Below are 16730 nucleotides of genomic sequence, written 5' to 3'. Positions count from 1 at the left end.
TGTTAAAGTGAAGATAACTATTAGTATCAACGGTTATAAAGTTTTTTGTAAGTACTTTGTGGCCTACTCCCATAACTACTAGGTCTAGGTATTCTACTTGTGTGGCATCTACTTTGGCTGTGAATTTTGAGTTATATTCATTCTGATCAATATGTCTCAGGAGGAGTCCAGGTAGTCTTTTTTCCCCTTCGAAACGAATATAATGTTATCTACGTATGTCTTGTACATCATAATGTTGTGGGAATAAGAATTAGTCTTGAAGATATATCTATATTCATGACTGCTCATTAGTAGATTTGGAAAACTGGGTGCAAAAGATGGGCAAATTACATTACCAGTGTTGCTGTTATTGTAGAATCAGCACTATTGTTTAGGGTTATTCGATGGCCACAATTCCCACAGCAAGGAGACCTACAAATAAAAAGTGAATTTAGGAAAAAACGATTTCAATCTAAATAGACTTACCTGAAAACCGACGTTGGACATCTCCGATGCACCAGCATGCTGACTGCATCTTCTTCCGAATGAAGACCTCTCCGGCACTACTCTTTGACGTCATCGCGACTTGTATTAATGTTAATTTACAGCGACAATGTCGGGACCCCGTAGGTTAAGTGTTTAAACACTTAACCCGACATTGCTGCTTAAATGGTTTTATTTAAAATGTCTCATTACTTTTGAATTTCTAGTTTTTTTAAGGCTATTATTTGAATTATTTGAGAAGTTATGTTAATGTTAGTCTCATATCTGCAGGATTGCGAAAGGATTCCTTGTCCAATACATTCCTATATATCACCAACTATCTCTCCTGTTGATCAAATGCATAAGAATGCACAGTGGCGATATGGGTCATGGACGCCAGTAAGTGCCTTACGATTTTTATTTAGTCTACCAAAAACACTTTGCAGAGATGTCTGCATTCCCTTGTCCTCCAATAATCTTATTATATTGAGATTTAAATAATTGTACCTTTCTTTTGTTATTCTTTTCTTTAATTATTGTATTGTATAAGTACTGAAGTCTTGTTCTGAAATGTATTAAAATGTATACAGTAATTTCCAGTTGATCTTTGAAGAAAGGTATTGCTCTATAATACAAATGAAAGCACACCCAAGAATTATTTTTAATAGAAAGCATAAAGCATATATTATCAATCAATATGCATTTTCTGTGAAATTTTAGTGCTCTGCTTCTTGTGGAAGAGGTAAACGTGCTCGCTATGTGAGCTGTAGAGATGCATTTGGTGCAGTAGCTGAAGAATCATTTTGTACCCATTTACCACGACCATCTGAAGTTTCTATCTGTTTTACATCCTGTGGAGAATGGCAGTCTGGAGACTGGTCTCCTGTAAGTATTATTTGTGGTCTAAAAATAATCTTTAAACAATCATTATAGTTCCCATTGATTTCTAAATAATTATTTTGCTTGACCAGTGCCCAGTAACGTGTGGAAAAGGAAGGGTTATAAGACAGGTTGTTTGCACCAGTTACCATGGAAGGATTGAGGATGAAAACTGTGATCCTGACAACAGACCTATTAAAGAGCAAGAGTGTAATTTGGCTCCTTGCCAAACATACCATCCTGGTAATCCTGACCATCCCATGGGATTTCCACAGCCAGAAAACCCACATAAAGTTAGAGAACATGACATAAACTACAAGGTCAACCAACATAACAAGCCTTCAGGTCGTGGGAACCAATGGCGGACTGGACCTTGGGGAGCAGTAAGCAATATTTTATGTTTAAGTCTTTATGTATTGCATAACATGTTTTTCAGGTATTCAGATGAACTCTGTGTCCAGTCATGGCATAAAACCGAGTTGAGGGAGACTAAACTGTATTATCTCTTTGATTTTTAAAATTTTCTGCTCTACCAATGTGGTATTTATGAATAGAGAGTTCCAGACCAATACCAATATATGCCACAGGTCGTAAAAGCTAAAGCCCTCACAATTTCTCTCTAATTTATATCAATATCATCAGTGATATCCAATAAACAAACCCCTCACATTCTTGGTGATTCTGTAATATCTCCGGACATCGCTACTAGGAGAAAGAGCAACTGGGAGACGTTTGAATGAAGGGAAATAAGGACATAGGAAAATGTCATATTTTCTCAACTGTCATACTTACAGAAGTCATGTTTGATATGTAAATGAAGGGAAACTTATGGCATGCTGTGTGGAGGTAATATTATCCTGTTAGGACTTTCTGGTAAGAAGTTAGGCCAGTGTAAAAAAACCCTGACTTGGAAGGTGTTTGAAAAGAGGTAATAACTACTAATTTGTATTTACACAGACTTTCTCGTCCTGACATCACAGTGGAAGGGGGGCGGTGGATACCTGTAACATGTTTAAAATGCCCTGTAAATCTAGCACGCTTGTTCACTTTTGGAAGGTCACTTTCATATTGAAAAGTGACCCATTATTCCCAGGAGACAGAAACTGATCATTCGTGATTTTACTATTTCTGTTGGTTATTCCTTTTTATTTTACCAGAAACTATTGTGTTATATCTTTGCATGCCATTTTGTTATTTGTTTTTATCTTAAGCAATGATTTATTTTCCATATTAAATTACACTTAATAAGTTCAGCTATCTGTGTTCTTATGAATTTATGTGTCAGACTTTTATTAGAATACTACATAGTTGAAACAGAGGAGAGCATTTGGTGTATGATAACTCTGATGAAGTTAAATTATGATAGATTAGTTTAAAGGGAGAACTGAAGAAAAATGGAGAACAAATGTTCCTCTTATTCTGGGAGGAAATGTAGTGTGCTCTTGATGCTAATCTTTCACCATACAGTGATCTGTCTCCACATTTGTAAAGGAAAAAAAAATGTTCAATTTAGTTTCTGAAAGTTCATAATTAATACAAAAATATAGTGGCTATATTTCTAGTAACAGTTTTTTTTTCTTAGAAAGGATTAATACTTACATTAGCCAATAGATGTTGATAAAAGGGAAACTTGAAACATACTTGATAGTTTAATTTTTATACAAGTTTTACATATTGATTTCATTTTATTCATATTTTCTCCCCGCAACTTTTTTCATATCTATTAAAAATATTAATGCTCCAAATTTTCTGTAACCTTCTTAACCAGTGTTCAAGCACATGTGCTGGTGGTTTTGAGCGCCGTGTTGTGGTATGTCAAGATGGTGAAGGAAGGATTAGTAATTTTTGTGATGAGGCAACCAAACCTGCTGAATCAAGACATTGTGATTCTGGACCTTGTCCTCGCTGGAATTATGGAAGCTGGGGAGAGGTAAGAATAATAACGTTACTTACGGTGAATACTGCACTTGGAGGCTAGGAGGCCCAATTTTTCCAGGACATTCCTGTTTGTCGCCACAGGAAATCTTCTGTTACTGTTACATTTTATTGCAATATCCTTTACATAATTATATTTTACTTAATATCAGTAATTGTCCAATCCATTCCAAGCAAGCCCTTTAGCCAATGAAAATTGAGTACTCTTGGCGGGTATGGGCAGGGCCAAATGAGAGAGAGAACACAGCATACAGCTCCAACCCCTCATAGACATCTTGCGTTCACACTTTCAGTCATCAAATCTGGGCCAGGCACTCAGTGCTTTTTTTTCCCATAAACTTTTTAGCATTAACCTTGGAATTCTGTCTTTATTTACAGTGTACAAAAACATGTGGAGGTGGAATGAGAACAAGATTGGTGATATGCCAGCTGACAAATGGACAAGTTTTGGATGATCAAAACTGTGAAGTCCTTGATAAACCGCCAAATGTGTCACAGTGTAACATACACGCATGCCCTGCTGATGCTTCATGGCATCCAGGACCGTGGAAATCGGTACGATAGCATATTTACATTATTTCTTTGGAACATATTATGCACAACTTGCCAACAAATAACTGGTGTACAGTAGGATTATTTAAAGCAAGTATATTTATTTTGAATAATATATTCATACTTTGGGCATTCCTTTGTAAAAAAAAATTATATGTATATATAGTTACATGGAGCTGTTTTAAAATCTTTCAGCATTTGTAAATGTTAATGTAAGTTTTTTAAATGATAAGCATATACTTAATTCCTTGTTTAGCTGGAGGGATTAAAATATTTTTATTTTCTACAGTATGGTTATTTTTTTATTTTTTATTTAAATCTGTGATCTTGTTTTGAAGATAATTAGTTAGTGATCATAAGGGGAAAACATTAATAATTCAGTCTAATAAATCAAATTCAAATATTTACATACTATACAGTTCTTAACAAACAAAACAATTCGTTTATCACACATAGGACTATATTTGCGTAACTGTAGATGAATATGACAAAGCTGCATTTTTTTTTCCTGTGGCTTACAGCAATTTTTGTAATATTTAGAATGGTGGTAAAATGAGCAATATTTATTGTTAAAATTTCATGTGAGAATTGGAAACATTTTGTATGGTAATAACAACATGGAATATGGCGTATTGATATAAGGTAGCCAAATTAGTCATATGTGAATGAAAGGGTTTTTTTTACAGGAAATGTGGTAATTGTAAATGGCCAACCTTTCATTTCTGTGTCTTAGAACAACACATTACTATGTTTAGTGACCAATCCTTCCTACATACTTAACAACAACACTGCAGGGTATGTTGAGGAGAAATATCAAGAGCATATTGCATCTTCATTAAGTGTGTAGATAGAATTTATGTAAAGTCATATATAGAACATAAAAAACAAATCAGTTCTCAAGACCAAGCTTGATACCACTAACCACCAATCAACAGAAATGTTTCAGCATATTGAATATAGCTTACTAAGGGAAACATGTATGTTGTCGGAACTGGAGAAACTTGAAGCATTTTGTGACTGCACAAGACTATTTGAGACATTAGGAACCTTATGGTTTATAAAAGAAAGCTACTAGCGCCTAGATAAAGAGTACATACAGTTTACACTTCAATGTATGGATGCTACAATCCATCATTCCATTTTAATTGGTTGAGCTAAAATTGAATAAGCTAACATGATTTCAGCTAGCAAAAACAATATTCAGCTTTATTAAATACAGATGCATATAAATGATGGTGCTGCTTATGTGTTCATACCAAATTAAGCTACATTGCTCCAAGACAACTCTTTTATGCAATGCCAGAGCGAGAACTGTTTTTATATTGAATTAACATGTTTTTGTGTCTTATGCACCTATACTGTTTATATCCATTTTCTTTCTTTTCTGTAAATGAATACATTTGTAAAAAAAAAATATTTTTAAGAAAATAATGATTCTAGAAAGATTACTACTCTTTAATGTACTCAGAATTTTAAATTGGCCTTGTTTATTACAATGGTGTTGTCATCTGCTGCATGTGAATGTCTATATGTTCTACATAAATCTTTCCCTGAAAACGCCTAAGACTGTTCAGACCTAAAAGTGATAATCATTCACTCTTTAGACTGTAGACATTTTCCCCATCTGTAGTACTGTACTGTAAGTGCAGATTATCGATTATAGGCTTGTGCTGACTGAAGGCAGGCCTACTGCAATTCAAGCTGAGTTTCTCCATTTAAGAAATCCATGTTCTTTTGTACTTAAGTGATTGGCCATAGTTTTAATAAAACTGTAAAATTGAAATTTTATTTTTCTGTAACTTATATTTAGAAATGTGTCTTATTGACCTGCCAGGTGTTCTGGTTCAGCTTTAGGACAGCTCAAGTAATTGCACTGACGCAAGGGTTGAATGAGAAATTCGAATCACTTACCATTGGATCCTTTTCCCTTAAACCATAAGTGTCTGTGTAGTCCTGATGTTCTTTATTGGATTAGTACTTGCATGGCTATGCATTCAACTGAGTGAAGCTAAATTTGTGTAAGCTTTATCCTATGTCTAGTCAGTGCAGAGATATTACCTACTGTCTGCACTGACTCTTACAGGTTTAGGAAACAAAGGGAATTTAATACATTTTCGAAATTGTACTCTTTGCGTCAACAATACACCGCTCATAAAGACACACACAACTCATAATGTCCCACTTTTTATAAAACCTTTTTAATTATTATTAATTCAAAAATAATAATGTCCACACATGCTTGTATTTTTGATGTACTGCAAAATAGAATATTATTATTTCAAAAAATGGTGTTTTGGTTATTAAAAGTGACTTTAACTTACAAATGAATGTGTTTGTGTTTAAAAAAATCTATTTCTTTATGAAAGAATTGAAAAGATATAATGTAGAACACTTATAATGCTTCCTCAAATACATGAATAATAGTCTCAATCAAAGCTTTTACGTATAGTCTGCTTTTTAGATCTAAATGTGCAAGCAGTTTTAAATAAAACTATTTTTAAAACCCCATCTTAAGTCACTAGATTGGATGCACACTTGAATGCAAATAGCCGTCATAAAGAGTTGGTTAAAGGGCATTCCTTCAAGCAAATTTTTCTGTTTAGAAATTAACTGTACTGCCGGATGTATTTGAGGAAGAGTTACTACTTTTAAGTGAATGTTTTGGGGTAAATGATTATGAAAGAGAAGCTGAGATGAGGCCCTCAGAAGAGATCCAAGGCTTGGAAAGTATTGGAAGTCACCACAAGACGAAGGGGCTTAGACAATTTACATTGGCTTTTTGAAGAGTATAATGTAAATGCTTGAAAATATATTTTAGCAGGTATTATTCATAAAGGTACAGTAATAATTCATAGCCAGCAAGTTCGAAAAATAGGTTAGCACCAGCACCAATTGGAGGTTTACTCACATTAACAGTTAAAAAGAAATCACAGTGAAAGTTGACTGGAGGTATTGCAATAATTGTAATTTTGTAAATAAATTTGTTTAAATATTTTAACAATCACAAGAAATTGATTGTCAATCTGCATGTTATTTAGATGGATATATAAACAGGAGGGGCACATTCGATGTAAATCTGTGACACTGGTGTATAGACACTTTCACCAGTGACACATTGATGATGAAACCTTGTTAAAATTTATAGAAAGAGAAAGAATTACAACATTTTAGAGGTAGAATTTGATGAGACATTTAAAATGTGGAGCAACATATTGGATCTACCAACTAAATTCTTCCATTCCTGCATGCTTCAATGATTGTATTGACTTAAATGCATTTATTGAAATGGATCATTTGTGAGGTTGGGGGTCTGTCCTATTGCTGCATTTTATTTCTAGTTTAGGTATTTACATTTTATGTATGATTTCGGGTTGTGCAATGTGGTAATAGCACATTACTAGTTAACAGCCGTATGTGGGTTGTCAATAGAGGAATTATTATAATTTTTCTTACAACAATATTATCTTTATTGCAACATTATTGTTGTAATAATTCTAAATGCTAAATATTAGATATAATGTTTTAGATTGGTAATGTTTGTGATGCATTTTTATGGATGCGCAATATAATAATTTAATCGGCCAATCGGATATTGTTCTGGCGTTTAATCTCTTACCATGCTCCACTCATGCAACACTGATTTCTTGGGGAAGACTAGGAGTCCTCAAAATCAGTTGGCATGGTTTTGGTGTATTGATCTTAGGCACTGGAATTTGCTGCACAAGCTGACCATAAGGTGTTGTTGTTTGCTGGAGGAGTTTAATCCATACTTCCCAATTTCATATGTTTGTTATGAGTGTAACCTTTGTACTTCAAGCCTATTTATTAACAACACAATCTTAATCTATATGATGCTATTTTATTGTTTTCCCCTGTGTATAATGTGGATTTGTAATTTGTTTTGTTTGTTACATTTGTCAATTTCACTGAACAAATTGTTGTACCATGTTACATTGCATTGCGGTCATGCCATTAACTATACAGGCATTGGTCCCAATTGGATAATGGGTTTGAGAATTAAATTAGTTAAAAAACTATTCAATGAGCACTTACAGGTAGGTCCTGAATATTGGACTATAGTGTGTTAATTTGTTTGGTTTTCCTAACTATTAAACATACATATATATGTTGAGAATGGTCCTAGAAAACACATTTCTATATTAATTAGGATATTACGGCACAACATAACATAACACAGAAGATGTGTGTCCCTGGCTTAAGAGTACTCCGATTTAAGTAGTAAAGATGAATACGAAACAGAAATACAGAATATCACATTTATTTTCTGGGCATATCTGTGCATGTATGCTTTATTGTTTTAGACTATTTACCCTTTATATGTTGTATTCCCCCATGTTAGGTGTGCTTATGCTTTTGGACAAATAAGATAAATGTAATTTTCAGAATAATAAATCTTAGTTTTTAGTTGTAAAACCTTTTTACATAATAGTGAGATCAACATTTGACCCATTGACATTACCAAGCTCTTGGTTTCTTCTTTCCAGTGGCCCTCTGTTTTGGATGTTTCTCATTCAAGTAGGGAAATTAATGATTGGATTTAAATCTGGAGATTGGTTCGTCTAAGATTTTACTCTTTATTTCACCATCATGAAACCCATGATTGCACTGGCAGTATGTTTTGGGTCTTTGCTTGACTGGAGCATTTTATTGTACACTAGTGTTTTTTGAATGTTCATGCTGTCCTAAAATAAGTGCTCAATCACAGGGGCAGACCCTATTGCACCCAATATGACTTTACCCTTTGGGCAGCATTGATTAAATAGTTTGTCAGATGGCTGCTCAGCCGCCAAATGCTTAGCGTGGAAAAATTCCCAAATACTGTTCATAGGACCACAGTTATGAGCATTAATATTTGTTTCATCAAAGTTACCGACATCAAGAATAGCGTGGCATCTTGTTCGCTGACTTTGAAGCCATTGACATAATATTACCTCTGTCCTGTTCGCTCTTCGATTTTTTTCTCTGTGACGGGCACGTTCACTTTATCTTTGGTCATCAGTCATAGTTTGTCGTTGGACTTTATCTTGCTCCACTCTTCGTCTTTTTGCTGCTTCTTGTTGGGCAGTTACTCCCACAGCAGACATTTACCTTTTAGGTGGGATCGCAGTTACACTTTGTTGCTTAAAATTATTAGTACAGTTCTATTAAAGTAACACTAAGTGCAAATAAACTGAATTGATAGAAAATCGAGTCAAATTGTAACTGCCACCCAATAAACCTAAATAAACCAAACAAAAAAGCCAAAGATATTAGGAAAATCTAGTCAGTAGGAATGGTCAAGTACAAAAAATTTGCAAACATTTTAAAAAATTAGTTTGTGTGTTTTATGTGTGTGTGTGTGTGTGTGTGTGTGTGTTTATAAAGGTGAGGAGCAGCGTTAGCCTTCAATATATATAGATAGGAAAGCAAGTTGCCATCTGAAGACATAATCTGCTGCTACACTGTAATGACAATCTATATGTGTATGATCTATGCTGCTAACGATTTATGCTGACCCTTCTTGGGCAAGAACTATAATTAGCATGCAGTTTTCTGCCCACCGGGAATTATGGGACTTTGCTGTCGGATGCTCACAGTTTAAGGTTCCAAGGTTTAAGGTTTAAGGTTCCAGGCTAGGCATTCTAGGCAGTTACACACAGGGACAAAATATAGTTAATGATATAGCCAGGACAGGTCAATGGGCCGGGTAAGTAACGAATGGTCAAATTCAGAGAACAAGAGAAGTCTGAATCACAGACAGACAAACCAGTTCCAGAGGCAGCCATGCATACTGCAGCCATGACACTGTATCCACTATATATCACAGATGAATTGGAATACCTTGGGTAGTTTGCAGTTTGTTTCTTCCTCACACTTTTTCCTTGCTTTCTCTTTTTCTGACTTTCACTATTGCCCTGGGCCTGTAGTCTGTTAGTAGATAAACCAAGTCACTGCCACCATTGAATGGATGTCCTCAGGTTCAACCACAGAATTTTAAATACACTCCAACAGTCAAAGGGTTAACACAGCTAAGCAGTAGTTATTCTCTAGTGTAGGCTTGTGAAGCTGTGCAGGTTTAATTGAAAGATATATAAAATATTTTTTAAAAACACACTTTTATGTATTGTAATTATGATGTGTCTGGTGATATGAAATGCCTTTAAATGCCGTAATGCAACAAGAGAGTTTAACAGTGGACTGCACTGTTTGAAGTAGGCCTGTAGTACATTAGACCTTCTTGGTTGGAGGGGTGGGGTACGTTATACCGAAGCTTATAATTCCAACAATTGGTATAATGATAAAATAAAGCCGATTCCAATAATGACGATATAGAGGAAATGCAGACTTCCTATAAATAACACAGACCACATGTGCTCCACACCTGTCCCCTGTCCCATGCCTACTGTAAATTCTGAACGCAGCAGATGCCGGCACTTGGAATTGACGTCACTTACAATGCAGAAAGTGAGATTTGGTGTTTTAAAGCGGCAATGCCAGGAGTGTAACCCTAATCCTAACCCTAACCCTAGTGGTAACCCTAACCCTAACCTTTCTCCTGACCCTAACCCTTAAGTTACTTTTAGTTTTAAAGAGCAAAAACTTACTGTGCTTTGTAAGCCTAAATGTTGATTTGTGAACAAGTCAAAAACTGTCAAAAGGGTGTTTTGCAGATGAGCTCATAACTTTTTTTTATTGCTGCACAATGTACAGATCATTTTGTCAACCACATTTGTAACAGACAGTTACAGAATGTTTCATCTCTTAAAATATGCTTTCAGATACCAGTTCTATATTACACAACAGATATCAGTTGTCGCTTGGTTGGCTTTTCTAAGGTAGTGATTTATCTGTTACATATATACAGATCTATAATTGAGTTAATTTTTTTTCAATTTGCAAGATACAAAATTACTTTATCTTTGCCCCGATTGTTTGGAGTAATTTGCGATTGTATTGTATTATTTGAATCACTTATTAAATATACGGATGAATAGAATAAGTTATGTATTAGTAAATAAAGTTATCTTACTTCAAATATTCTTAAACCACAGATACATTTGTGGGATATATGCCCCTTGTAAGGTGGCATGTGACATTGTATAATCAATTAAAACCCTGACAATAAATATATCTCATAGTAAGTAGTGTTCTTTGTTCTAACAAGTTTAGGGCAATGTATAGTATAAATATTCCATTACCTTTATGTAATTATTGATGGCTAAGAAAAGAAAATTACTGTTAGGTATAACAAAAATACAGTCTTTTTTTGCTGTTATTTTAAATGTGAATTTGCAAATTAGTACATAACTGTCTTGATTGACAAGACTATTTTGATGCGTGATTGCAGCATGGTTGCTGAAGTGTTGTTTGCAATTTATCTTGTCTTCTACAAGTTGTGTATCAGAAACCTCTTAAAATGCTAAAATGAGTTAGATTTAATTAATGATGGCTATTATACGTGCTCATTCATTGTACAGTATACAATTAATGTATTGTCTCTCATTTTATACTCCCTCACCAGCTTCCTCCTTCCTCCCCTCTTTGTGTCACCCCCTTACACTCAGGGGAGGGCTGGCAAATTTTAGCCCAGGGACAAGACTCCGCTCAGCAGCCTATTTTAAAGGAAAACATATGCAGGTGGCCCAGTGACCTAGCCAAATGTAGCCCACTATGGGACCAGCCTAGGGGGAGATGCCCGCCTAGCCCCTGCTTACACTCCATTCCCTCTCCTTTAGAATATAAGCTCTCACAAGCACAGTCCTGTTCCTCTTGTTCCCTCCCTCTCCCCCTTATTACCCACCCCATTGGGTTTACTAACTTCCTTTGGTTCCTTTTAAATTACTGTTTTTGCCTTCTGCAATTATCCTTGCATCATGTTACCCTTCTTGTATTACCACCAAATATCCTTATAATTGCCTTTGGTATTCTACTTGCATTGTGTTATAGTTTATGTAAGTTATGTCTACACTGTTTGTACAACTGCTTTGTTTGGCTCCCTATAAATAAATGCTAATAATACAGGTTTTATTGTTTAGCTTCATCTTCATAATCTTGCATTTTCCAAGCATTTCTTGAATTGATTTTGAAAATTATTCTTGATGATTCAGTGGGGCCTTCAAGGTTTTTACCTCTGCATAATGGGTGCGTCAGATGTGATCTATTTTGCAAATTCTTCCTGGAAATACAGTGCAAGATTTTTTTCCTTCCCGTACAAAAGTCATTACCAGGCTGTTCTGCCACATTAAATTTTTAGTTTTTACTGGAAGTGAAGACATTACAACAATATTACTAACCACGTACAAGTAAAACAGTATTTTCACATATGAAAAATAAGTATTCAGACAGTCTTTGCATTTTTTTCTATAAATGCGGTTCTCTATTTTTTATTCTAATACTTCAACATGGAGGAAATAATCATGTGGAAAGGATGTCAGCATGTGTGTTGCATTTGTGATCTTGCATGTTTGAAATACAGTTAATATACAAGATATGTTTCTGTGGAGTATTTTGTTTTGTGACTTTATTTTTTTCTTTTGCCCTGCATCTTCTAACGTGTGGTTTTATTGTTTACCCAATAACCCATTACTGTGATTACAATAAAAATAGGCAATATTGTACTTACTTGTGTGCTGTGGTTGTTAAAAGTAAATATATTAAAACAAATGTTTAAACTGTGATGCTTTCCTTGTCATTACTCCTGGATCACGTTTTGTTGCTTTACTAATCAAAATGGTTGATTTTACTTTTTGAAAGTTGGGTATTCATTTATATGTTCGTAACAGTCAGTTTTGGATAACTTGAGCTACAAAATCAAATGCAAAATTTAAACCTTTCACTGAAATGAGTAGTCCATTGTTATGTATAATTTGCTAGTGAAGTCTAATGTAAATAAACCTTTTTTTTATAACTTTTCTGATCTTCAAATTGATATTTCATGTCTGCATAATTTACAAGTAATGCTGACAGACTTCTTTAACTGATGTTTTGTTTTCATTAACAGATTAAGTACCATGATGAATATATCATCTTTAGACATCTAGTCTAGATCCTTATAGTGATTAACAAAGACATATATGATTATGGTTCAAACACACTACATTCATATGCTGACACAAACACACACACTACATTCATATGCTGACACAAACACACACACTACTACCGCACCCCCCTCACTTACCTGGTCCCATCAACACGCACCGGCAAGTTTCTTCATCACTTCTTCATACATGGGACGGCATCAGTCACGATGTGCACGTCCCATGTGACTACAAGAATAGCACACAGAGTGGGAGGGAGAGGGGACGGATCGTTAGGTCAACGGGAGAGGGTAACTGGTCCTAGGGGAGAACGGCCAGCCACCTAGTCTCTAGGGACTGGCCCAAAATGTTCTTTTTTTGTCTGGCCCGGGGGGTATATGCCGCCCTGCACCCTGGCCCAGGCCGTCCCTGTTTCTTGCATAAAATACACCCATAAAGTCTTATAGTATATGCATGATCAATGAAGAAAGCACCTATCAGCTTCAGAGATTAATTTGCAATCAGAAGCAACCATCGTCATCATTAGCTTGTCTTTGCATTTGCCCTTTATATACATCTCCATGCTTTCTGCCTCAAACGCATTTGTGTGAACTTGCCCTTACTGTACTCAACATTAGATTTCCCCTACTTACCCCCTTGTTCCTTCTCTCCAGTTGTTTTCTTCAATTAATTATTTTTAATACATGTTTTTAACGTTATAGATATAAAATAATTAGGCTAGTTTATGTTTAATCGCATAATCTATATACACCTGGCTGCTGCTTTGTTTTTTTGCTTGTGAACTTCAAACCCATAAAAAAGGAAACTTCATGGAAACACAAAGCCTCACAAAATTCTGGTTAATCATGGACATTAATTGCTGCTGAGGTGGAGAACAACTGCTACTTGTTCTGATTGCGATTATCATTTTCACTCATTGTAAGTGCAAACATATACCTCTGTTTGTGAATAAAACACACTTGATCTAATTGAAGTTTTTTATTGTCCTTGTCCAGTGTGCTTCAGTGTGACTGCTCTGATCTTTTTTCACCATATGGGGTGGTCAACTACCTGGTCCTCAGAGAACTTAGAGATGACTTGGCTGAAGGAGCTGGAAGTTTAATAGAGTTACAATTTGTATCAATTTGAACATTTTAGTGTGACACCGACATTATTTAGGGTAGCACTGTGATCCGTGTTTACCCTATAATTTATTTGGATATTAAAACATAGAAATATAGCGACATCGTGTTGAACATTAATAACCGATAAATGACCTTTGGCACTCCTTAGTTTCAGAGTAGACCTATGTCTATCTCAAGCATGCTTACATATCTTAACAGTTGTTTGTTCAACTACATCCATTGGAAATTTATGTCAATCATGTACTATTCTTTCAGTAAAATATAATGAAATGATATTAGCTTGAGCCAGTTGTCTGGGTGAACAGATGTGTTTTTATGCTGCTTTTCAATGGATTTTGCTGTATACCTAATAAAAAGTACCCAAAAGAGGATAAAATAGAACAATAAGATATAAATAAGGTATGTGTACAGTACACTAAGAAATATAGAAAACAGATAAACTCTTTAAAATAATTTTATCTTCACAAATATAATTCTTACTGTGAAAGATTTGTCATTGTGTCTACAGGGAATTGTGAATTGTCACAAGAGCTTAAAAGCTTAGGGTCAGTGGTTTCCATCTTGAGCGGTCTCTAGGATTATACATTCACCTTGTTTCATATGTAGAAAAACCGCTCTATGTGTGTTGGACCCATTTCACATGTTTGGAAATTGTCTGGTTCCTGTTAAACACAGCCTCCCACTAACACATCTCTGACAAATATGACTGCAATTTTATACTATTACTCTAATATTCTATAATACTGCACTATACTCTGTGGTGGAATTCAAATAAATTAACAACCAGTTCTCTGCCCTTATGACCATTTTAAGTATACAAAAAGATATATCGAAAGGTAGATCAATACTTCATGCATTTAATACTCAAATAAGAACAATAAAATAGGTACACAAAACTAGATTGTTATAAGAAAGAGTTTTAAAATATTAATGAAAAAATATTAAATAATACCTGACAAAAAGTGAAAAAAAATATGAAGTACCAACAATGGAAGTTACATGGCAACACATACTTTGAATCACAATAGGAATTAAATTTAAATATAGGCAATAAAAGAGTACAAATTATTAACACATTATACAGACAATAGCAAAGTAATAAACAACAAATATTATAAAGCTGCATAATAATAAATTATTTATATCAATATCAAGAGGCAGTTATCTAGTCAAACCCAGGTGTGCGTGTCTGTATAAAATATTTCTTATTTTATATAAAATATTTCTCATTTTATGCTGCTAATATCAAGATAATAATAGGAATGAGTCATGTTATGGCACACAGTAGTGCCCCCATTTCAAATTATGACAAAGTAATGCCCCCAGTTCATATTATGCCACAGTAATGCCCCTCTACATCATACTGTGCCATGCTGCTTTTGCCCCCCTTCATACTGTGCCATGCTGCTTTTGCTCCCCCTTGCTTTCATTCCTTCACTTACCTTTTCTGTCAGCTTCTTTCTTCACTTTCCTTCTCTTCTTTTCTTCTGTCTTTTTTCTTTCAGGCTCCTCTCTGCACCATTCCTCACTGAATGTCGGGTGTGATGACGTCACGCCTGACATTCAGTGTGGACGGAGCAGGGAGGAGTTCCGGCGAACAGGTGAGTATTTTTTTAATTTTTTTTTTTAAAGGATCCTGCTTTCCCCACCAACGAAGAGGGTGGACTTTCGAGCAACTGGTTCGCCGAACTCACCTTAAAATTAGGTATCAGTTCTGGCGAACCAGTGTGAACTGGCTGAATCCCACCACTGACTATACTACTAAATTCTAAGGGGTCTATTTAATATAAGCTCTTTTGCCACTTTTTATTATTTAACAAAGGGTTAATGTCAGAAAAATCAGAGAGCTTACTGGAGCAGTTAAGTTCTCTGATTACCAGAACTGTAATCTCTATTTATATTGTGACATGCAGATGGTAGGGTTAGAATTTGTCATAAATCCGTGTATCCATCTTGCCTTGTGTCAGTGGTACAGGTTGGTAGTGGTATTGGTTCTTGGATCACCTTAGGCTTCTAAATACCAATTGAGGATCATTTAAATGTCACAGCACTTTGGAATGTGGTAGAATGGGGGATTTGCATCATGAATATGCAGCCGATAAACCTGCAGCTACTACTGCGTAATACTATGTCAACATGGATCAAAAACTCTAAGGAATGTTTCCAGCACCTTGTTGAATCTATGCCATGAAGAATTCAGGCTTTTCTAGGGGGCAAAGGAAGGTCCTACACAGTACTAAATAGATGTACTTAATAAAGTGGTCACTTTATAGATCATTGTATATGCTGTATATAATTGTATATGAGTAATTTAAATAATATATTTTTAAAGAATTATATATAGGACTACATCAGCTAAATGCCCTGCTGGTAGCTAGGTGTTGTGTTTGGAAGACCTAAAACTTGGTAATTTGGTGGTTTTGTTATGTTGTTCATGAACATGGGTTATGAGTTGGGGGTATTTTCTTTATAATTAGAGATGTTCACTGACCCCCATGTTTTTGTTTTTGTTTTGGATCTGTATTTTTTTAGAAAACATAGCTAACATATGCTAAAATCACGTAATTTTGCTCTTTTTTGTTCCTACATTATTATTAACCTTAATAACACTAATTTCCAGTCGGTTTTGACCACCTCCCAGGTCACTATTATTTTCATCCACTCTCGGACAAAGACTGCAGCGAACTGGCTGATGCTAAGTGAAAGAACAACGATACAAACATACGGCAGTTCATAG

At 35.0% G+C, this 16730-nt stretch overlaps 1 protein-coding gene across 1 annotated transcript in view; it reads left to right on the top strand.

Moving 5' to 3' along the window:
• Positions 1 to 16730, top strand: part of ADAMTS20 (ADAM metallopeptidase with thrombospondin type 1 motif 20) — a 265728-nt gene that overhangs the window by 159694 nt on the left and 89304 nt on the right. The window contains exons 24-28 of the mRNA XM_075209069.1: positions 754 to 861; positions 1183 to 1347; positions 1434 to 1724; positions 3110 to 3271; positions 3655 to 3831. Coding sequence (XP_075065170.1) covers positions 754 to 861; positions 1183 to 1347; positions 1434 to 1724; positions 3110 to 3271; positions 3655 to 3831 — 903 coding nt within the window. The remainder of the gene's footprint in view (positions 1 to 753; positions 862 to 1182; positions 1348 to 1433; positions 1725 to 3109; positions 3272 to 3654; positions 3832 to 16730) is intronic.

The sequence above is a fragment of the Mixophyes fleayi genome, chromosome 4 (genome assembly GCF_038048845.1).
Source record: "Mixophyes fleayi isolate aMixFle1 chromosome 4, aMixFle1.hap1, whole genome shotgun sequence".
Taxonomy (NCBI): Eukaryota; Metazoa; Chordata; class Amphibia; order Anura; family Limnodynastidae; genus Mixophyes; species Mixophyes fleayi.
Note: the sequence above shows the minus strand (reverse complement) of the source record. Positions and strands in the feature narration are given on the sequence as shown.